At 39.3% G+C, this 21,682-nt stretch overlaps 4 protein-coding genes across 13 annotated transcripts; 2 read left to right on the top strand and 2 right to left on the bottom strand.

Moving 5' to 3' along the window:
* Positions 1-1,994: 1,994 nt before the first annotated feature.
* On the top strand, positions 1,995-5,987 carry LOC103437723 (protein KINESIN LIGHT CHAIN-RELATED 3). The gene is made up of 4 exons (XM_070823798.1): positions 1,995-2,100; positions 2,173-2,205; positions 3,076-5,099; positions 5,464-5,987. Exons 3-4 carry the CDS (start codon positions 3,121-3,123, stop codon positions 5,675-5,677), a joined length of 2,193 nt encoding a protein of 730 aa, XP_070679899.1. The 5' UTR covers positions 1,995-2,100; positions 2,173-2,205; positions 3,076-3,120; the 3' UTR covers positions 5,678-5,987.
* A 1,251-nt stretch (positions 5,988-7,238) lies between these two features.
* LOC103437722 (pentatricopeptide repeat-containing protein At1g11290, chloroplastic-like) lies at positions 7,239-10,826 on the bottom strand. Of its 3 annotated transcripts, none has more exons than XM_017332826.3 (3): positions 7,948-10,826; positions 7,638-7,791; positions 7,239-7,477 (listed from the first exon to the last, which is right to left on the bottom strand). In XM_017332826.3, the coding sequence occupies exon 1, from the start codon at positions 10,071-10,073 to the stop codon at positions 8,103-8,105; it is 1,971 nt and encodes a 656-aa protein (XP_017188315.3). In that variant the 5' UTR covers positions 10,074-10,826; the 3' UTR covers positions 7,239-7,477; positions 7,638-7,791; positions 7,948-8,102. The 3 variants fall into 3 exon arrangements, with proteins under 3 accessions (XP_017188315.3, XP_028959793.2, XP_070679903.1); XM_029103960.2 differs by having other exon boundaries at positions 7,239-7,472; positions 7,948-10,472; XM_070823802.1 differs by having other exon boundaries at positions 7,638-7,781; positions 7,948-10,237.
* LOC139197123 (uncharacterized) lies at positions 10,815-15,938 on the top strand. Of its 6 annotated transcripts, none has more exons than XM_070823813.1 (12): positions 11,141-11,277; positions 11,571-11,585; positions 12,819-12,960; positions 13,060-13,134; positions 13,224-13,310; positions 13,407-13,463; positions 13,563-13,655; positions 14,432-14,504; positions 14,647-14,722; positions 14,862-14,952; positions 15,240-15,363; positions 15,466-15,938. In XM_070823813.1, the coding sequence occupies exons 3-12, from the start codon at positions 12,910-12,912 to the stop codon at positions 15,468-15,470; spliced, it is 732 nt and encodes a 243-aa protein (XP_070679914.1). In that variant the 5' UTR covers positions 11,141-11,277; positions 11,571-11,585; positions 12,819-12,909; the 3' UTR covers positions 15,471-15,938. The 6 variants fall into 6 exon arrangements, with proteins under 6 accessions (XP_070679908.1, XP_070679911.1, XP_070679914.1 ...); XM_070823811.1 differs by lacking the exon at positions 11,571-11,585 and adding an exon at positions 11,637-11,666 and having other exon boundaries at positions 11,171-11,277; XM_070823812.1 differs by lacking the exon at positions 11,571-11,585 and adding an exon at positions 11,652-11,666 and having other exon boundaries at positions 11,198-11,277.
* A 1,921-nt stretch (positions 15,939-17,859) lies between these two features.
* LOC139197122 (pentatricopeptide repeat-containing protein At1g11290, chloroplastic-like) lies at positions 17,860-21,643 on the bottom strand. Of its 3 annotated transcripts, none has more exons than XM_070823799.1 (3): positions 18,699-21,643; positions 18,386-18,542; positions 17,860-18,226 (listed from the first exon to the last, which is right to left on the bottom strand). In XM_070823799.1, exon 1 carries the CDS (start codon positions 20,822-20,824, stop codon positions 18,854-18,856), a length of 1,971 nt encoding a protein of 656 aa, XP_070679900.1. In that variant the 5' UTR covers positions 20,825-21,643; the 3' UTR covers positions 17,860-18,226; positions 18,386-18,542; positions 18,699-18,853. The 3 variants fall into 3 exon arrangements, with proteins under 3 accessions (XP_070679900.1, XP_070679901.1, XP_070679902.1); XM_070823800.1 differs by having other exon boundaries at positions 17,860-18,221; XM_070823801.1 differs by having other exon boundaries at positions 18,386-18,532.
* Between the last annotated feature and the right edge of the window lie 39 nt (positions 21,644-21,682).

Raw genomic sequence — 21,682 nt, 5'->3', positions numbered from 1 at the left:
ACTTGTTGCCACTACCAAAGATGTAACTTTATATAATCAGTTTTAGAAGATATATTTGAATGCAAGATGATTTGGTGTTCAAATAATTTAGTATTCGGAACTGTAAAACGACAAGAACAGAATCAGAACCGGTGTAGATCGAACCGTAAGGTTCTAGTAATAAATTTAAGCGGAACCGCACTGAATCGAACCGTTCATATTTTTCAGTTTCGATTCCGATTTAAGGATGAAAACGCACCGTAACCACCCCTAGTAAAAAGAGCTCATAAGATATGTCATGTTGAAAACAAATAGTCTGACATTTTAAACAATCTTCTCTTTAATTTTTTAAACTATTTAATAGTTCTAAGAAAATTAATTTTCCAAACATATATTGTATTTGTATATCATCATATATTATTGGGGAAATAGATCATCTCCGGATCTCTTCTTTCAAAGCCCTAGGATCAAGTGATTAGGGCCATTAAAATTTGATCAAACGGTTAAAAATAAAGAAGTTAGTAAAAACTTTTAAAAGTTATAATAATTTTTAAACATTGGACTAAATTTTTAAAGACCCAAATCATTTGATGTCTGAATTTTGAAAAAAGAGACGTGGAGATGATCTCTTTCCTATTATTGGTAGTTTGGTCAGAGACTCAGAGGACCTAACCTCCCCTGTAGGCGTTGATATTTTGACCCATGAGTCATGAGTGGGTAAATTGTACTTACGCCCCTCATTTGGGAGTATTCTAATTATACAACCTAGAGCTTTGTGAAGCTTGTTTGCCTCAAATCCAATGATTATTTCAAAAGCTAGATGCACCTTCATCAGAATTCCCAATTTGTCTCCTCACGAGATTATTTTAGTACTTTTGAACGAATCCAATAACTTTAACCAATTCAATTATAATTCTCTCACAATACACAAGTGTATGAAATGCACTGATGTTTAAAAGTATAAATTTAAAATGTTAAAATGTAAACATGTAAATTTAGCCGTCTAATGCAGTAGTGCTCTATTATATCGGTACATGGTAGATTTGTACCTCTTTTAGATTCAAACTTATTGGGTTTATCATCACCCATAGGTGAAAGAGAAATGCAAAGTTAAGTTTTAGATTCAAACTTAATAACAACGTTAAGTTTTAGGGGTGTGCTATCCACACACCCCAAATTACTTCTCACACACTCTTGTTAATTTCTATCCGTTAATCTTCTTCAATTCATCCGACCCAAATGCCGAAAATTAGAAGGGTGTGTGAGAATTAAAATGACATGTGTGGATATCACATCCCTAAGGATAGGAACAATAATTTCTCCTATTGTCCCAACATGTTAGAGACCACCTTGATGATCAAGTTGAGAAGCAGCAAAGTAACTTCAAGACTAATGACCCTTTGTCCATAAAAAAACCAACATCCCACCCAAAAATTAAAATGTAAAAGTAAAAAAAAAAAAAAAAAAAAAAGTCTTTTCAAATGATACTAATATTTTTCCACAAGCTTATGATAATTTTTTTCTGTGTGTCGAGAATAAGACTTGTTACACAAGTGTCATAATACAAATTGTTAAAAAAAAATTTATTTAAAACAACCACTTCTAAACTGGTCGTGATTTTACCACACTAAACAATCTCGTGCTTTTATGTGCGGCATGCGAGTTGTTTTACTTTTAATTTTTTTTATTAAAATGTATTAATTTACTATTTTACCCTTTAATTAGTAAGTTTTCTTCCCCAACGTTGATAAAAGGGAAGGGTAGTTTTTGGTATTACGAAAATTTCACTAAATTGACCTATAAATTGCTTTCCATAGATACCGCTATGAGACCGCCACGTGGCGATTTCCGGTTTAAATGACAGACAGAGAAAACAAAACAATCGGCATTTGGGGAGTTACAGCAGGACGCGCGGGTGGGGAAGAAAGAAGTCGCCATCTCTCTTCCCCTTCGATATTTCAACTCTGCAACTTTCCACCATTTCCCCTAATTAATTTCCTTTTCTTTTCCTCAAAAGATTTCATCTTTTTGCCTTACGCATTTCCCCTTTTCGCCTCCACCGCTGTCGTCCTCATCCCACACAACCCACACCAGTAAAAGATATATATATTTTGACAATTCCCCCATTACCTTATATATATACACACGTATAGATTGCTTTTTTATCGAGACCCAGATAGCACAACCCAATTCGTGCCCTTTTGACATGGTCGACTGTTTGTTCAGGTATGGATTTTCCCATTTCTGCTTTCTGCATATTGTTTTTTTTTTTCAGCTCAACAAACAACCCATTATTTATTTTCCATTTTTTGGTATGCTTTTCTTTATTAATTTGAGAGGTTAGCTGCAAAGAGCTTGATTTTATTGTTGATGGGTTCATGTTAATCTACAATAATATGAAAAGAAGTTGATTTTATTGTTGATGGGCTCGTTTTATTGGTTTTAATCTTTGGCATGTTCCAATGGTGATATGAGTTTTGTATGTAATATGCGTTTGTGTGGGTTGATTGGATTCTTCTTTTTTTTTGTGAAGATCCGATGAGGGCATTTTATGTTTTATTTATTTCTCATTTTTTCCTTTAATGGATAAAGGACGACCTCAAGCCGCCAAGGCTCCTCAGTTTGCGAGGTCAGGGAACTTCCCTTGCTTTGCAAAGAATCTGTTTTCACGACTTGAACCGTGACCTTTCGGTCACAAAGGAGCAACCTTTCCGTGGGGTTTAACTTGTTATTTGGTTCCTTGGTATGTTGGGAAACATACAAAGTTCAAAAGTGAAATGCTAAAACGCAGAAACATGAAAGTTGTATGTTTTTAATGTGTTTTGATTTGTGTTCGGGAGCAAATGTATGTTGTGCACATGTTTTGGTTATTGTTTGATATTTGCTTATTAGGTTTGTTGGTAAACAATAAACATACAAAGTCCCGAAATCAGATTGCTAAGAGGCCCTAAATGAATTTTGCTGATGTTGCTGATGCATTTTTCATTTTGTTCAATGTTATTTCAATATATGGAAACCGTAGGTTTGTGCAGTATGTATGCATTCGGAATTCTGCTAAAATCTTCTGCTTGATTTATTGAGATCCGTTTGTTGCAGATAATTTATTTGGTGTAGAGGTTTAGTTGATTCGGTTACATAGCGATGCCTGGAATTGTCGATGAGATGGTAAATGAATCACATGAAAATTCCATGCTAAGTAAGGAAAATACAGCTCTGAATGGATCCCGGAAGAGTACTTTGAATCAGCAAACCCCCCGGAGTACAGGACTTGATCGTCCAGTTGATGGGATGGTTGACACCTCAATTGAGCAGCTTTATGAGAATGTGTGTGATATGCAGAGTTCTGATCAGTCGCCTTCAAGGCATAGTTTTCAATCGGATGGTGATGAGTCTAGGATAGATTCAGAGTTACGCCATCTTGTTGGCGGAGAGATGAGAGAGGTGGAGATCATGGAAGAGGAAGTGCTAGAAAAGCCAGCGTACGATTCTCGTAGTGATTCAAGTTCTAAGAAAGGTTCGTCCTCAGATAGAAAATCAGGAAAGATGGTTAAAGCTGCAAGTACAAAATCCGTTTCTTCAGGGAACTTGAAGAAAGTTGCTCACTTGCAGGTGGACACTGAAACTTCATCAAAATCAGTTGCGAAGGGAAGAAGTCCTGACAAACCTCCTATTCCTGGCGCTAAGAATTTCCAAAAACAACAAGCGGGACCCTCTCCTGTGAAGAAACGCAGTAATTCATCTGTGGCAGGGTCAAAGTTTCAGAAAGGAACTGAGGATTTGGCTGAATCAGGGTTATATAATCCAGATCTTGGGCCATTTTTGCTTAAGCAAGCAAGGGATTTGATTTCATCAGGGGATAATCCCCAGAAAGCTCTTGAATTAGCTCTTCGAGCTGGAAAATCATTTGAATTATTTGCAAATGGGAAACCTTGTTTAGAGCTGGTAATGTGCCTTCACGTCACGGCAGCAATTTACTGTAGCTTAGGCCAGTATCATGAGGCAATTCCTGTTCTCGAACGCTCAATTGAGCTTTCAGCCGTTGACGAAGGCCAAAATCATGCCCTTGCCAAATTTGCTGGTCACATGCAGTTGGGTGATACTTATGCTATGCTGGGCCAACTTGAGAATTCAATTATGCATTACTCAACTGGGTTGGAAATCCAGAAACAAGTTTTGGGAGAAACAGATGTGAGAGTTGGTGAGACTTGTCGTTATTTGGCTGAAGCTCATGTTCAAGCATTGCAATTTGATGAAGCTCAGAGGCTTTGCCAGATGGCTCTCGATAGTCATAAAGAGAATGGTTCCCCTTCTTCTCTCGAAGAGGCTGCAGATAGGAGACTGATGGGTCTTATATGTGAGACGAAGGGTGATCATGAAGCTGCTCTGGAGCATCTTGTGTTATCCAGCATGGCCATGGTGGCAAATGGCCAGGAAGTGGAGGTGGCTTCGGTTGATTGTAGCATCGGAGACACATACTTGTCCTTGTCTCGCTATGATGAAGCTGCTTTTGCTTATCAGAAGGCACTCACTGTGTTCATGACCACCAAAGGAGAGAATCATCCAGCTGTTGGTTCAGTCTTCATCCGCTTGGCTGATTTGTATAACAGGACTGGGAAAGTTAGAGAGTCAAAATCATATTGTGAGAATGCCCTTCGAATTTATGAAAAGCCCGTGCCTGGAGTCCCTCCTGAGGAGATGGCCAGTGGTCTCACAGATGTTTCTGCTATCTATGAATCGATGAATGACCTTGAGCAGGCAGTCATGTTGCTACAGAAGGCATTAAAGATATACAATGATGCCCCTGGTCAACAAAGCACCATAGCCGGGATTGAAGCCCAAATGGGTGTCATGTACTACATGCTGGGGAGTTATTCTGAATCTTACGACTCCTTCAAGAGTGCCATTTCAAAGCTCCGCGCAACTGGAGAGAAGAAAACTGCTTTTTTCGGGATTGTTCTTAACCAAATAGGGCTTACTTGTGTGCAACGTTATTCCATATATGAGGCTCAAGAATTCTTCGAAGAAGCCAGGACTATTTTGGAACACGAGTGCGGACCATATCACCCTGACACACTTGGGGTATATGGCAATCTTGCTGGCACTTATGATGCAGCTGGAAGGTACCCTCCATCTTTATCCTTGCCCTTACACTACTTTCATTGTGTCGTCCCCAATATTCATTGCGCATGCTTTTGTTCTTCTCCTGGTAGTGTCCTGTTTCGGAAATCCTCAATTGGTTGGGGGACTTGTTCGTATTCCTTATCACACATGTTCCGTTTTCTGTTCTTTTTCTTGCACTGAAAGCCTGATGAGTTTAAGTACACACATGTTCCGTTGTTTCTACGATTAATCATGGGAAAATACGAACTTATAACGCTCTAGAAATTTTTGTGTTTTGTTGCTCTTTTGGAAGACGGAATTTTGTTTAGCAAATGTGTTGATCCTTTGACGGTTTTCTGATGATTGTTGTGATCATTAACCCAGGTTGGAGGATGCAATCGAAATCTTGGAGTACGTTGTTGAGATGAGGGAAGAAAAGCTCGGGACGGCCAATCCCGACGTGGATGATGAGAAAAGAAGGCTGGGTGAGTTATTGAAAGAAGCAGGCAGAACCCGGAGCAGAAAAAACAGATCACTAGAGAACCTCCTCGGTTCCAACTCCCACGGTATAAACAACGATGGAATTACGGTATTGTAAGTACGGTCGGAAACGAATACGATGTATTACGGTACGTAGTTCAATGGAAACAAACATACAACAACCAAAGACCGAGGAAACGATCGTTGGCATTGTCGAAAACATTGTTCTTGTGTAGGGTAACTAAAATAAACTCAGGATGGGGGGGTTTTGGCTATATTATTATTATTATATATATATATATATGTATGTATAAGTTTATACGATTTTGTATCCCACTATTTATGTAATTGCAGCACCAAATATTGGTAACAAAATTCATCACACAATTTGTATTACTACATTAAAGGTTTATAGATTTGTTTAATTATTTCTTTGGTGATTAGTATTATTTAATTATTTAGGATATCTCATGATGTATGAATTTTTGCAGCTTTACATAGGAAGATCTTGTTGAAATGTGCCACATCGACCGTATCAATGAGAAAATAAAAGTTTAAATATCGTAATTTCATTCCAACTAATACCAAGACTTTTTGTGATAAAACCTCACACCTGACGGATTATGCATGTGGTAATTATCAAGTTGAAGACAATATCTGTATTGTTGGAAGTGGGCCATACGACTGATAATTCATCTTGCAATCAGATATGGGACCAACTTGCAGCCTAGTGGTTCAATAATTGTACTACTGCACACTTCTAGATTTGTCCTTGTTTTCTCAGCTTTTCATTATTGCCATGCTTTTGATCATTTAGATTTGTTGTCAAGAAATCTCGAACGGTTTGTTTTCAAGATTCATTATTTGGCAACGGAAAAGAATGGACCATTTTATATTTTAATAGTATCGAGCCCCACGTTGGCACATAGAACCGGTGCTGTTCCTTGCGAGCGTCGGACTAGTCATTTAGTCAAACAACCTTATCGAAGTTTTTCTTTACAAAATGATAATATATGCGAGAACCTTAAGGCATTATAAAAACTCCAACTCATACAAAGGAACGGACCGCTTTGTATAATACTATCAAGCCTCACACATAGATACAAACTCAAAGCATGGGTGCCGTTTCTTATGAGCGTCAAACCAGTCATCTAGTCAGACAACCGTACCAAAGTTTTCTCCTTATAATATAATATATGTGAGAACCTAAAGGCCCTATGAAAACTCCAACTCATACTGATGTGCCTTGACATCATTTTGATGGTATACACACCAAACTTGAAAGGATTTGACATACAAATTGTTGTGTTGTGTTACATCCAACCTAAGTATTTAGGTTAGAAAAGATTTGAAATTTAATGTTGGTGGGTCAATGTGTCCCTCCCCCCCCCACCCCAGCTGTGTGGATGTTGTTCTTCCTTTTTTCTCCAGGCAATCCTCTCTGTACTGGTCCTATTGGAAATTGCCTCGTTACAATCTTTCGAGGGCCCGTCGACTTATCGAAAAAACCTTCCCTATCACCGATCGTATACAACAGATGTAATAATTTTGCTCATTTTGACTTTGTGATTTGTATACAACCGATTATACCTAAGATTTTCTCCGGTTTATGATTTTATGACCAAGAACTTGCTTTCTTTCAAAAATTGGATGGCAATAGAAAAAGTGGCAAATGAAACTGCTATACAAATTAGAAATGCATTTCACATAACCGGGATCTGCAATCTTCATGTTTTATGTACAGACGGGTTCTTACGAATTTCAGAAAATTGGTGCACTACATCTTTAGAAACACGTTTTCAACACGCTGGTTGCGATGTAGCATCAGTAGCCATTCCCATCGAGAAAGCTTTGACTAACTGTCGTAGAGGTTGTGCAACATCCATCGTGAAGCAACAATGAGCACTCTAACACTGTCCTGCAGTTGAAGCAAACTAGACTTATTTGCGGTTTTCAAACTCGAATGCATTTACCTAAGATGCAGCTTAATTTTCAAGTTTTTAACTGAGAGATCTCCTTCAACTTTCCCCCCTCCCACATCCTGCGCCCCAATTCACAAAAGTAAAAGGAACTTTTACCTTGTTTTCGCAGCAGATGATTCAGTTTCATCTGCTTTCAATGGGATGATCACGGGACTAAAACTTTACGTACGTCATCCGTCAGTTTAATCATTTGTATTCCAGAATCCCGCAGAGACTGAGCCACTTGTTGCAACTGGCCAACTGCAAAACACTGCATCCAGAACACCAATCATATAAATGGAGGAAAAAGGGACCATAACTTTTCTGTCTAAAAGTAGTACCTTTAATTCTTAAACTGAACTGAAATTAAAGCTTGAATATAATATCAAATCGCATCAAATTAATCAGAAATTCATGTTAAACTTACTCTCGAAATGCTTCCATATGCAAAGGCCAACAGCTTGCAAAGATAGATGGATAGGCCTCACTGAATGGGAATATCTCAATCCTCCTCAATCACTCGAAACACTGAAAGGGTTTCCTCTCTATTAATACCAACATGGCATAGCAATTGACTGAGAATCATCCAATCATCAATTCCGCTGAACCTGTTCGGCTATGGTTTCTACTTGCAACCGGAAACAGCAAATCATCGTCTTTAAATGATGAAAGATTTTCATGATTAACCTCATCATGCCGAACACTTACTGTAGGTGATTGAGGAATATATCCTGCCTTCCTTATTTCATTTGTTAAACATTCAACTGTAGCATATATCTCCTCCAACTGCTTATGAGACTGATCACCCGCCATAAATACATGAACATTACTATCGACTTCAATCCAACTGCAGCCAGGTGTCTTCTTGAGCCCCCTGCCTTTGATATCCGATCTAATCCTAGTAACATCATTCCATTTCCCATACTCTTCATACAAGTTTGCAAGAAGTGTACGGTAACCAATACTAGTGGGATCGAGTTCAAAGATATGATCAGACACAACTTCTGCAAGTCTTTCATCACCGTGAATTTTGCATGATCCGAGCAATGATCCCCATACACGATCATCTGGGGTACAAGGCATTGCCAAAATAATATCGTATGCATGTTTTAGATGGCCAGCTCGGCCTAAAAGATCAACCATGCAGGTGTACTGTTCAAGTCGAGGTTCAATTGTGAAATCCTCGACCATACGTTTAAAATATTTCAATCCCTCTTCAACCCTCCCTGCATGGCTGCAAGCAGACAGTAGAGCTGTAAAAGTCGCATGGTCAGGCTTCATTCCTGCTGCTTCCATTTTCTCAAATAAACCGAATGTTTCATCCGCATGGCCGTGCATTCCTAACCCCAAAAGAATTGAATTCCATGATACTTCAGTTCTTTCAGGCATGCTCACAAATATAGCCCATGAGCTCTTCATGTCTCCACATTTTGCATAGGTAGTTATAAGGGAATTGCTCACAAGAACATTGGACTCAAATTCTTGTCGTAAAAGGTAACTGTGAATCTCCTTGCACGACTTCATGACTGACAACTGAGCACAAACTGACAGCATACTCGCAACTGTCACGGCATTGGGTTTGACTCCATCGGACTGCATGTCGAGGAATGCCTTTAAAGCTTCATCTGGAAACTCATTCCGAGTATATCCAGATATCAAGGCATTCCAAGATACCAAATCTCTAGCAGGTAGTCTATAAAAGACAATTTGAGCTGACTCCATGTCTCTGCATTTCGCATACATATCGACTAAGGCACCTCCGACAAAAACATCTGAATCAAACCCCATTTTGACTACTAGCCCATGGATTTCCATGCCTCTAGGCCTAACAGCCAAGGAAGAACAGGCTCGCAGAACAGCCAATACGATGGCAGAATCCACAAAGCCATATTCTAATGCATGGTTATGGAACAGATTCAATGCCTCATGAGGACGACTGCTTTGAGCGAAATTTGAGATGACAGCTCCCCACATGACAATGTTACGATTTTGAGATCTTTGAAAGATTTCAAGACCAGCTTTGCTATCACCGCATTTAAAATACATGTCCATAAGAGCCGTTTCAACTCTTGCATCATGGTTCAATTGAATGCTATAACAGAACTTATGGATTTGCCTTCCCAATGCTAAATCCAACAGCTGAGAGCACAAACCTATAACAGCGACCATTGTGGAAGTATCTGGTGATAAACCAATTTCTAACATCTCTAGGAACAACTCCACTGCTTGTGGCAAACGCCCGTTCGCAACATAGCCCGAGATCATCACATTCCATATCACCGGATTCCCTCTGATCGATTCTTCATAAACAATGCTCCCAAAAACATATTCCGCATTCTTTACATCCCCACATTTCATGTACATATCGATTAATCCACTAACCAAGAACTGATCTGTAGCTATCTCCCTTTTCACAACAAACCCATGAATTTCCCTTCCATGAACTGAACACTGAACTGAAGAGCACGACGAGAGAGCCGAAAGGCAAGCCACCCAGTTCGGCAACACCCAGTAATCATTAACCATCCGACTAAACATCCTCAACGAACCCATATAATCTCCCCAATGGCAAAAGCCCAGATATCATAGTATTCCAAGAAACCAAATCTCTCTCACGCATTTTCTCAAACAGCTGGATTGCATCCTCAACAGCCCCGCACTTCCAGTAAACACCCAAAAGCGAATTGACATCGTAAACATCATCCAAAACTCCTAATTTCAAAACGTGCCCATGAATCTCGCGAGCCTTTCCGGCATCACAAAGCCCCCCGAACGCCTTAATCAAACAGGGAAAGAATCGAAATTCCGAAACCGGCAGACCAAATTCAAGAACTTTGACGTAAATGGTGATTGCATCTTCGAAGTTCCCGTCCTCCACGTAGTCCTTAATCAGCTGGCCGGCCGACGACACTTCGAGCAGCGAACTCTCCCGCGAAAACCCACGTCCCAGAATCGGTTTCCGAGATGGGGCTTTCAGGAACTGGATTCCGGAGCAGAAATTATGAAACTTTGAAGTAAAAGATAGAAAGCACGGCGTACTTGGACGTCGGAATTTGTAGTGTGACGCCGCCTCCGATTGTATTGCCGGGTAATGAATTGAATACCAGCCTTGTGGCACTACAAACGCCATCTCTACAACGTAATGGTAACGCGAATTGAAATCTGAACTCGTCGGAGCTAAAAGAAGCAGCCGTCTCCCTGCGCCGTCGTAAAAAGCCGCGGGATTATCTCCTAAGGCCCTGTTAGGCACACCGTATAAGGGACTTGGATTCTCTGCCCTCCCATTTCGGTGCCCTCCCCGTGCCCTCCTGTTTTATGTGGTCACGGTTAATTCATACTAACATTTTATATTGTTTTTTATAAAAATAATAAGACAAAAAAAAAATAGTAATATAAAATATTAACGTGGCTTAACCGTGACCACACAAATAGGAGGGCACAAGAAGGGCACTGAATTGGAAGGGCAGAGAATCCAAGTCCCCGTATAAGGGCCGGATAGTACTAATGATACGATGTACGGTATTTGATGACAGTTTAAATTAAATAAGCACCGGATTAAATAATTCGGACCCACCTTTTTTACACGGTACCCGCTTGCTTATACCATCCATTTTCACGGTATAATTAGTCGGGCTCTCTTCTCTCCCGACGCAGTCTTCCGCTTCCTCTCCAGACGAATTCTTCCGCTCCAGGCACTCTCTCTTCCTCTCCAGGCGCTCTCTCTTCCTCTCCAGACGCCATCTTGCTCTCATCCCAGGTATGTCTTCTCACAGTCTTCTTCTTCGTTTGAATCACAATTCGTCTTTTCAATTTTCTTCTTCTGGGATTCCGCTCCTCCTCCGATTTTTCTTGCAATTGATTGAATCTAGTTATTATTTTCTCTCTAATTATGCAATTGATTATGTAAATTTGTGTTTTAATTAGAATTTTTGAATTTTAGGGTTTGCTATTAGGGTCGAATTTTAGGGTTTTCAATTTTCTTCTTCTGGGTTTGTTGTTGGTGTTTAACTTTAATTAGAATTAATGATTGGGTAGAGTGGGAGTGTGCAGGTTCAATTTTCTTCTTCTGGGTTTGTTGTTGGTGTTTAACTTTAATTAGAATTAATGATTGGGTAGAGTGGGAGTGTGCAGGTTCAATTTTCTTCTTCTGGGTTTGTTGTTGGTGTTCTCTGTCTCTCATTCCCTATCACCGTCTATGGCCCGAAAATTAGATCCCAATTGCTGTTCTTCTCAGTTTTTGCATCACTCCCTCTCAGCTTTTATCCATTTTTTAATTTTTATGTGAATTTTACTTTTTATCTGGATATATATATATATATATGTGTGAATAATTTCGGACTAGGGTTGTTGAATTGTTGATTGGCATTGAATTGTTGAATTTCGGACTAGGGTTGTTGAATTGTTGATTGGAATTTTTATCTGGATATATATATGTGTGAAGACAACCACAGATGCCAAATTAGAATGGGAAAAAAAATAATATCAAATTAACAAAACACAAGGCAGGAAACTTAACTCAAAACTAGTACCAAAGTTGCTTGTATCTTTATACGAAGTTTTACAAGCTGCTTCTGGGAAAGGAGTGGATCCAAAACCTGAGATTGCTTCAGAATTGTCAAAAATGGATTTGTCTATTGAGGATCAAATCAAGGCACTAAATATTCTTTTCGAAAAGCCACATAATGAAAGGACATTTTTGTCTTTGGATGGTGCAATGAAAAAAGCTTTTGTACTCATGTTACTTGGACAAAGTAACCGCAATTGACATTTCAAACCAACAACAATATATTTTGTTAAAAGCAGCATGCATATCTTTTGTTAAAAGCTGTAGCATGCATATATTTTGTTAAAAGCAGCATGCATATGTTTTGGTTATTTGGACAAACTGTTTCTTACTGAAACCAACTTACATTTGTATATTTTATGAACTTGAATATGTGGTTGGATTATATAATGTAACGATTGTAGTTGTTTTTTGTGAACCTTCTTTTATGTTATTGGAAAATATTCTGAATTTGATGTATGGAATTTACTATGTTTCTTTGTTATTTGAAAATTTGTGTAGGTTTCAATAGGTATAAATATGAGAAAAGTTCAACAAACAAAGAAAGATTTGTTAATTTTTTTTTTCTCTTGTCCTATCCGGTTCATTACCAAACACAGTATAAATAATACGGTCATTAATCCGATACTGCACCAAACGCTTGACTAATTTAGTCAGTACTATCCGGTGGCTATTTATCCTATCCGACATAGTCAGTACAGTCCGAGCTGCCAAACGAGGCATTGGGGGCTTCTCTGCCGCTTACGTTGTCGTCTTCCTTCTACTCGAGCCTGCCGAAGGAGCTTCTTCTTATAGCCGATTACTCGTCAAAAACTCGGAAATTCAATGGAAGAAAAACCTTCCGGTTCGCCGGCGAGCTTCATCGACAAGCCAGTGGTAAGAGCTCCTATTTCCTATTCCCCTCCAGTTCGATTCGAACCGGTACCTGCAATATCTCCGGTTTGTTTCTGTAATTTCGAATTTCGTGGTGCTTAGATTCCCGGCGATGTGGTTCTCGACCTCTCCGACATGACTAACCAAACCATCAAGCTCGGCGGCGGTCTCCGCCAGGTCCCTTTCTCTCTCCTCCTCCCCCTCTCCCCCTCTCCCTCTCTTCCTCTCTTTGCATTCATTTCTGAATAAAAGATTGAAAATTTCAGGATTTTGATTCAATAGTTGCGATGAAGGCTGGTACTTTGAGGTTTACGAAGCTAAACAAGTATTGGGTCGAAACATCTCAGAAAAGGGTAAGTAATTTTCCCTTCAATTCACTCTTTTAAATACAAAAGTATAATTTTTTCAGTTGCATATGGTATTTCAATTTTGTTGGGTTTTTTGTACAGTATGTGCCTTGTGTGGGGGACTCGGTACTTGGAATCGTGGCGGATTCGAGAGCAGATGTAAGAACTTGAACATGTCTTTGTTGCATTTTGATGATTATTGGTTCTTTGGTGCTGGTCTATTGCTTATGAATTTGGTTTGTATTTGTTTGGATTTAGAATTTTCTGGTGGACATTAAAGGACCTACATTGGCGTATCTGCCGGTGCTTGCTTTCGAAGGAGGAACTAGGCGAAACATACCAAAGTTTGAGGTTTGTAAAGTTTAATTTACATCTATATGTGTTGCTATGCTACTCATATTATTGATAGTATACAGAAACATGAGTATTTGAAGAAAAGAAGACCGTACAAGTGTGTGTTAGATGCGCACTTACTAATTATGGTTTAAGTATTAAGTTTTAAATTTATTCAACTGTCAATACTTACTAATTATGGATCAACTGTATGATCTACATAACATCAGTAGCCTCAATACTTCGCTCGCAATCGAAACATCTTGTTTTAGACCAGTTGTTATTACTCCCAAGTAAAATAAAAGTTGTAAATAAATGAGGGAGCTTTTATGAGCTTAAAATTTGTCATAATCTTGTTATTAGTGACTGATTTTAACTCACTGTAACTTAAATGATGTTCATAGTCACGTCAAACAAGTAATTAGAACATGATTAGGCTCCAGTGTAGTTAGAAAATGTTTGTTAGAAACAAGTAATTTTCTAAATCGTTTTTTTTTTCTTTGGGGGTGGGGATGGGAGGAGAGAGAGATAAGGAACAGGGTTACATCTCTTCAATGGGAAGTTCAGTTTAAAGCTATGAAACCCTAGTTTAAAACCAGAATTGGAATTATGTAGAAAAGCTGCTTGGCCAAATAGCGCTAGGGAGTTTCTTCCTGTATTGAAGTATTTTCATTGTAGTAATTTTGGTTCGTAGCAGTTAGCACAATAGTCAATTACTCACTTTCAACTTCAAATTCTGGGCTTTGTTTTTATATTTTGTACTGTTTAGAAATGGCTAATCAGTTACTTGACAGGTGGGTACATTGCTGTATGTTCGGGTTGTGAAGGCAAACCCTGGCATGAATCCTGAGTTGTCATGCACTGATGGTGGGTTTTCTATTTTATTCGTTTTCATTTGGGACGCACTATATTTCGATATGTTTCCCCTGTGTATTAGCTCTTGTAAATGTTGATTTGAATTCCTGTGATGGTTTCTCGACTGTGATTGAAATTGTTGTGTGATTTCTAGCCAGTGGAAAAGCAGCAGAGTATGGTATCCTTAAAGATGGCTACAATTTTGACTGTTCGACTGGCCTTTCAAGAATGTGAGATGTAGTTCCCTTTCTATGATATATAAGAAGTTCTTAGGGGATAGATACTACTCTAGAGCACATAGTCAATGCGTAAAACAGGGTTTTTTTTTTGTCCTTCTAAGTTATAATTAACCAGTCATCTGGTTTACAGGTTGCTGAGATCACCAAGATGTCCAGTTCTCGAGGAACTTGGGAAGAAAATTTCCTTTGAAATAGCAGTTGGTTTGAACGGCCGTGTTTGGGTATACTTCATAAATGCCCTTTTATACTTTTGTAAAATTCTTTGTTCTTGTTTGGGTTTATCCTTGCATTCATTGTATCTCCGTGTTATCTTAGATTTTTTTTCTCGGTATCAATAGTAAAACCTATTCAAACTAAGATCGTTGCTTGCTGGGCCTGATTTTATTCGGTCTTGGACACTTTGGCCAAACTTAATTCTCAGTTGGGACATTTTCATTGTTGCAGACTTGTTCTCTACAACTCCCTTTCTGTTTGTAAACATAACTCTTTGGTTCTTTTTAACATTTAGGTCAATGCTGGTTCGCCATCTTTGATCATCGTCGTTTCTAATGCAATCATGAACTCGGAATCTCTGACTGGAGTGCAGCAGAGAATCATGGTGGATAAACTCATTCAGAATTTGAAGTTATCAAGTTAGTCTGTTACGGTGTTACCTATTTGATTCAAACCCCAATTATTTCCTCTCTGACTCTCTTGTGATACGAAACTAACTCTCTTTAATGCTTTTTGTGTAGCATGACAATGCAAGACCTGCAAGCTTTGCAGCTGTCAAATTCACCCGTTGTGTTGTCCACAAGACATTTTGCGACGAGGGTTAAGAAGACGATGAAATCCCGCGATCGCAATCTCATATGGTAAAACATTCTCGAGCACGAGCCTTATGACTTGTGTGAACCCGTTAAAGCAGTAGATGGTATGAAACTATTTCTTAACTCTTAACCTAAATTTTGTTACTTGAGCGGGGGAATTCGTCGTGTTAATCGATAATCTGTCTATTGATTCTGCATTTTTTTCCCAAATGAAATTCGACTCAGTGCCAAGATATTCAAATGTTACAGACGATTTCAAGGTTACAATGATGGTCTTGTTCTTTTTACCCCTGTGCTCAACGTGACAACACACATGTCTTTGTTGACGACGAAATTATTGTACTACTTGTGTCATCTTGCCAGAAATTGGCCAAGCAATAAATGATGATTTCGTTTTACCCCTTGCTCTCAAATGGATCAATGAAGTTGTACGGTATTGACCCATAAAAGCTTGTAGGTAAAAAAACAGTTTGAATCCCCGGTTGGAAGCAGATTGAGATGCTCAAAATTTCTTACAGATGAAGATACTGAAGAAGTGATTTCTGCGTATCTCTTTTTTCCGTTCCCCACCCATGTTTAGTTGTCTTTGAATTGAATAAATTAAAAGAAAATTAAGAAACGTAATTAAACAGAGTTGTCTTTGAATTGAATAAATTAAAAGAAAATTAAGAAACGTAATTAAACAGAGGTGTCTTAATGGAAACAAGAGGGTGTCATTTCTCTCGTCATCTAATTACTATCTTTCTTTGTTGATTGTTTGACCGCTAACTAGTTATTATACGAGTATCCGTCGTGCTAGGGTTTTAGCACTCCTTGTCTCTGTTCATGCTGAGGGGAAGAAAGGAATTGGATCCTCTCCTGAGCACAATCTTAGATCCTCCTGACCAGCCCATGTGAGCCGTTGGATTTTGATCAAACGGCTACAATTATTATAACTTTTAAAGGGACCTTTTGTTTGTAGCAGTTGGATCAAAATCCAACGGCTCACGTGGACTGGTCAGCAGGATCCTGAGCTTGTGCTTAGGAGAGGATTCAATTCCGGGAAGAAAAGAGGAAATAAATACAACATCCGCCTGACTAGATATATAACAAGTCGAGATGGTAAATCAACTCATTGAGTTGTTAACATGTATCTATTAAAATTAGTTTAATTTGATATCACCATATTATAGAACTAAGATTGGTAATGATGATAATGGTGTAAGGTGATGAGCCAATGGATTGAATGGCTACGCCTAATAACAAAGGAAAACTAATGAAAATTGTTTGAAAACTTTGAGTTTTAACGATAAGGACAAAATAAAGGGTAAAGTGAATAGTACTATGATTGACTTTTTAGTGTAAAAATGCGATTTTTCGTTAAAATGAACAGTACCGGGAACTTTTCATTAAAGTTCTCTAATAACAAAGCTGACACAGACACAATCACAATCAGCCTTGCAATCTGAATGACTACTTTCTTCTCCGGACTTTGGCTGCACTATTAGAATTAGGGATGGGCAAATACCCATTGGTTAGGGGTAACCGCGGTTACCTATCCATTCAAATTAAACGGTTACGGTTATGGGTAACCGTTTAGATAAATAAACGATTATGGGTATAACCGTTTACCCGCTAAATTTAAATGGACGGTTATGGGTATTAACCACGGTTATAAACGGGGTAACCGTTTACCCATTTATTTTATATATGTAAAACTAACACAAATCATGTTCTCGATCCAATAATACTTAGCACCCAATAAATTAGCAAAGAATTCATCGGTCCTCGTGTCAAACCAGTCACCTAGTCAGACAATCGTACCAAAGTTTTCTCTTTTATAATATATGTGTGAACCTAAAAGCCCTATGAAAACTCCAACTCAGACTGATGTGCCTTGACATCATTTTGATGGTATACACACCAAACTTGAAAGGATTTGACATAAAAATTGTTGTGTTGTGTTACATCCAACCAAAGTATTTAGGTTAGAAAAGATTTGAAATTTAATGTCGGTGGGTCAATGTGTCCCTCCCCAACACCCCAGCTGTGTGGATGTTGTTCTTCCTTTTTTCTCCAGGCAATCCTCTCTGTACTGGTCCTATTGGAAATTTCCTCGTTATGATCTTTAGAGGGTACCGTCGACTTATCGAAAAAACCTTCCCTATCACCGATCGTATACAACAGATGTAGTAATTTTGCTCATTTTGATTTTGTGACTTGTATACAACCGATTATACCTAGGATTTTCTCCGGTTTATGATTTTATGACCAAGAACTTGCTTTCTTTGGGTTGCTTTCTTTCAACCTGGTTTACAAATTGGATGGCAATAGAAAAAGTGGCAAATGAAACTGCTATACAAATTAGAAATGCATTTCACATAACCGGGATCTGCAATCTTCATGTTTTATGTACAGTGTTGAGCAGGTCATTTGTACATTTTCCGACAGACGGGTTCTTACGAATTTCAGAAAATTGGTCTCATAAACACCTGACTCAGACATTTTCATGTCTTGAAACTCCAGGCAGCTCCCGACGATATTCCAAAGCCTTAACCATCGGTGCACTACATCTTTAGAAACACGTTTTCAACACGCTGGTTGCGATGTAGCATCAGTAGCCATTCCCATTGAGAAAGCTATGACAACTGTCGTAGAGGTTGTGCAACATCCATCGTGAAGCAACAATGAGCATTCTAACACTGTCCTGCAGTTGAAGCAAACTAGACTTATTTGCGGTTTTCGAACTCGAATGCATTTACCTAAGATGCAGCTTAATTTTCAAGTTTTTAACTAAGAGATCTCCTTCAACTTCCCCCCTCCCACATCCTGCACCCCAATTCACAAAAGTAAAAGGAACTTTTACCTTGTTTTCGCAGCAGATGATTCAGTTTCATCTGCTTTCAATGGGATGATCATGGGACTGTAAAACTTTACGTACGTTCATCCGTCAGTTTAATCATTTGTATTCCAGAATCCCGCAGAGACTGAGCCACTTGTTGCAACTGGCCAACTGCAAAACACTGCATCCAAAACACCAATCATATAAATGGAGGAAAAAGGGACCATAACTTTTCTGTCTAAAAGTAGTACCTTTAATTCTTATACTGAACTGAAATTAAAGTTTGAATATAATATCAAATCGCATCAAATTAATCAGAAATTCATGTTAAACTTACTCTCGAAATGCTTCCATATGCAAAGGCCAACCGCTTGCAAAGATAGATGGATAGGCCTCACTGAATGGGAATATCTCAATCCTCCTCAATCACTCGAAACACTGAAAGGGTTTCCTCTCTATTAATACCAACATGGCATAGCAATTGACTGAGAATCATCCAATCATCAATTCCGCTGAACCTGTTCGGCTATGGTTTCTACTTGCAACCGGAAACAGCAAATCATCGTCTTTAAATGATGAAAGATTTTCATGATTAACCTCATCATGCCGAACACTTACTGTAGGTGATTGAGGAATATATCCTGCCTTCCTTATTTCATTTGTTAAACATTCAACCGTAGCATATATCTCCTCCAACTGATTATGAGACTGATCACCCGCCATAAATACATGAACATTACTATCGACTTCAATCCAACTGCAGCCAGGTGTCTTCTTGAGCCCCCTGCCTTTGATATCCGATCTAATCCTAGTAACATCATTCCATTTCCCATACTCTTCATACAAGTTTGCAAGAAGTGTACGGTAACCAATACTAGTGGGATCGAGTTCAAAGATATGATCAGACACAACTTCTGCAAGTCTTTCATCACCGTGAATTTTGCATGATCCGAGCAATGATCCCCATACACGATCATCTGGGGTGCAAGGCATTGCCAAAATAATATCGTATGCATGTTTTAGATGGCCAGCTCGGCCTAAAAGATCAACCATGCAGGTGTACTGTTCAAGTCGAGGTTCAATTGTGAAATCCTCGACCATACGTTTAAAATATTTCAATCCCTCTTCAACCCTCCCTGCATGGCTGCAAGCAGACAGTAGAGCTGTAAAAGTCGCATGGTCAGGCTTCATTCCTGCTGCTTCCATTTTCTCAAATAAACCGAATGTTTCATCCACATGACCGTGCATTCCTAACCCCAAAAGAATTGAATTCCATGATACTTCAGTTCTTTCAGGCATGCTCTCAAATGTAGCCCATGAGCTCTTCATGTCTCCACATTTTGCATAGGTAGTTATAAGGGAATTGCTCACAAGAACATTGGACTCAAATTCTTGTCGTAAAATGTAACTGTGAACCTCCTTGCACGACTTCATGACTGACAACTGAGTACAAACTGACAGCATACTCGCAACTGTCACGGCATTGGGTTTGACTCCATCGGACTGCATGTCGAGGAATGCCTTTAAAGCTTCATCTGGAAACTCATTCTGAGTATATCCAGATATCAAGGCATTCCAAGATACCAAATCTCTAGCAGGTAGTCTATAAAAGACAATTTGAGCTGACTCCATGTCTCTGCATTTCGCATACATATCGACTAAGGTACCTCCGACAAAAACATCTGAATCAAGCCCCATTTTGACTACTAGCCCATGGATTTCCATGCCTCTAGGCCTAACAGCCAAGGAAGAACAGGCTCGCAGAACAGCCAATACGATGACAGAATCCACAAAGCCATATTCTAACACATAGTTATGGAACAGATTCAATGCCTCATGAGGATGACTGCTTTGAGCGAAATTTGAGATGACAGCTCCCCACATGACAATGTTACGATTTTGAGATCTTTGAAAGATTTCAAGACCAGCTTTGCTATCACCGCATTTAAAATACATGTCCATAAGAGCCGTTTCAACTCTTGCATCATGGTTCAATTGAATGCTATAACAGAACTTATGGATTTGCCTTCCCAATGCTAAATCCAACAGCTGAGAGCACAAACCTATAACAGCGACCATTGTGGAAGTATCTGGTGATAAACCAATTTCTAACATCTCTAGGAACAACTCCACTGCTTGTGGCAAACGCCCGTTCGCAACATAGCCCGAGATCATCACATTCCATATCACCGGATTCCCTCTGATCGATTCTTCATAAACAATGCTCCCAAAAACATATTCCGCATTCTTTACATCCCCACATTTCATGTACATATCGATTAATCCACTAACCAAGAACTGATCTGTAGCTATCTCCCTTTTCACAACAAACCCATGAATTTCCCTTCCATGAACTGAACACTGAACTGAGGAACACGATGAGAGAGCCGAAAGGCAAGCCACCCGGTTTGGCAACACCCAGTAATCATTAACCATCCGACTAAACATCCTCAACGAACCCATATAATCTCCCCAATGGCAAAAGCCCAGATATCATAGTATTCCAAGAAACCAAATCTCTCTCACGCATTTTCTCAAACAGCTGGATTGCATCCTCAACAGCCCCGCACTTCCAGTAAACACCCAAAAGCGAATTGACATCGTAAACATCATCCAAAACTCCTAATTTCAAAACGTGCCCATGAATTCCAGTAAACACCCAAAAGCGAATTGACATCGTAAACATCATCCAAAACTCCTAATTTCAAAACGTGCCCATGAATCTCGCGAGCCTTTCCGGCATCACAAAGCCCCCCGAACGCCTTAATCAAACAGGGAAAGAATCGAAATTCCGAAACCGGCAGACCAAATTCAAGAACTTTGACGTAAATGGTGATTGCATCTTCGAAGTTCCCGTCCTCCACGTAGTCCTTAATCAGCTGGCCGGCCGACGACACTTCGAGCAGCGAACTCTCCCGCGAAAACCCACGTCCCAGAATCGGTTTCCGAGATGGGGCTTTCAGGAACTGGATTCCGGAGCAGAAATTATGAAACTTTGAAGTAAAAGATAGAAAGCACGGCGTACTTGGACGTCGGAATTTGTAGTGTGACGCCGCCTCCGATTGTATTGCCGGGTAATGAATTGAATACCAGCCTTGTGGCACTACAAACGCCATCTCTACAACGTAATGGTAACGCGAATTGAAATCTGAACTCGTCGGAGCTAAAAGAAGCAGCCGTCTCCCTGCGCCGTCGTAAAAAGCCGCGGGATTATCTCCTAAGGCCCTGTTAGGCACACCGTATAAGGGCCGGATAGTGCTAATGATACGATGTACGGTATTTGATGACAGTTTAAATTAAATAAGCACCGGATTAAATAAT

The sequence above is a fragment of the Malus domestica genome, chromosome 06, assembly GCF_042453785.1.
Source record: "Malus domestica chromosome 06, GDT2T_hap1".
Taxonomy (NCBI): domain Eukaryota; kingdom Viridiplantae; phylum Streptophyta; class Magnoliopsida; order Rosales; family Rosaceae; genus Malus; species Malus domestica.
Note: the sequence above shows the minus strand (reverse complement) of the source record. Positions and strands in the feature narration are given on the sequence as shown.

Coding starts and splice junctions, on each gene's coding strand:
- LOC103437723 (XM_070823798.1), top strand. CDS start 3,121: ATGCCTGGAATTGTCGATGAGATGGTAAATGAATCACATGAAAATTCC. Junction 5,100..5,463: donor ACTTATGATGCAGCTGGAAG/GTACCCTCCATC, acceptor TCATTAACCCAG/GTTGGAGGATGCAATCGAAA.
- LOC139197123 (XM_070823807.1), top strand. CDS start 12,910: ATGGAAGAAAAACCTTCCGGTTCGCCGGCGAGCTTCATCGACAAGCCA. Junction 13,656..14,431: donor GAAACATACCAAAGTTTGAG/GTTTGTAAAGTT, acceptor GTTACTTGACAG/GTGGGTACATTGCTGTATGT. Junction 14,723..14,861: donor TCGACTGGCCTTTCAAGAAT/GTGAGATGTAGT, acceptor TCTGGTTTACAG/GTTGCTGAGATCACCAAGAT.
- LOC103437722 (XM_017332826.3), bottom strand. CDS start 10,073: ATGGGTTCGTTGAGGATGTTTAGTCGGATGGTTAATGATTACTGGGTG.
- LOC139197122 (XM_070823799.1), bottom strand. CDS start 20,824: ATGGGTTCGTTGAGGATGTTTAGTCGGATGGTTAATGATTACTGGGTG.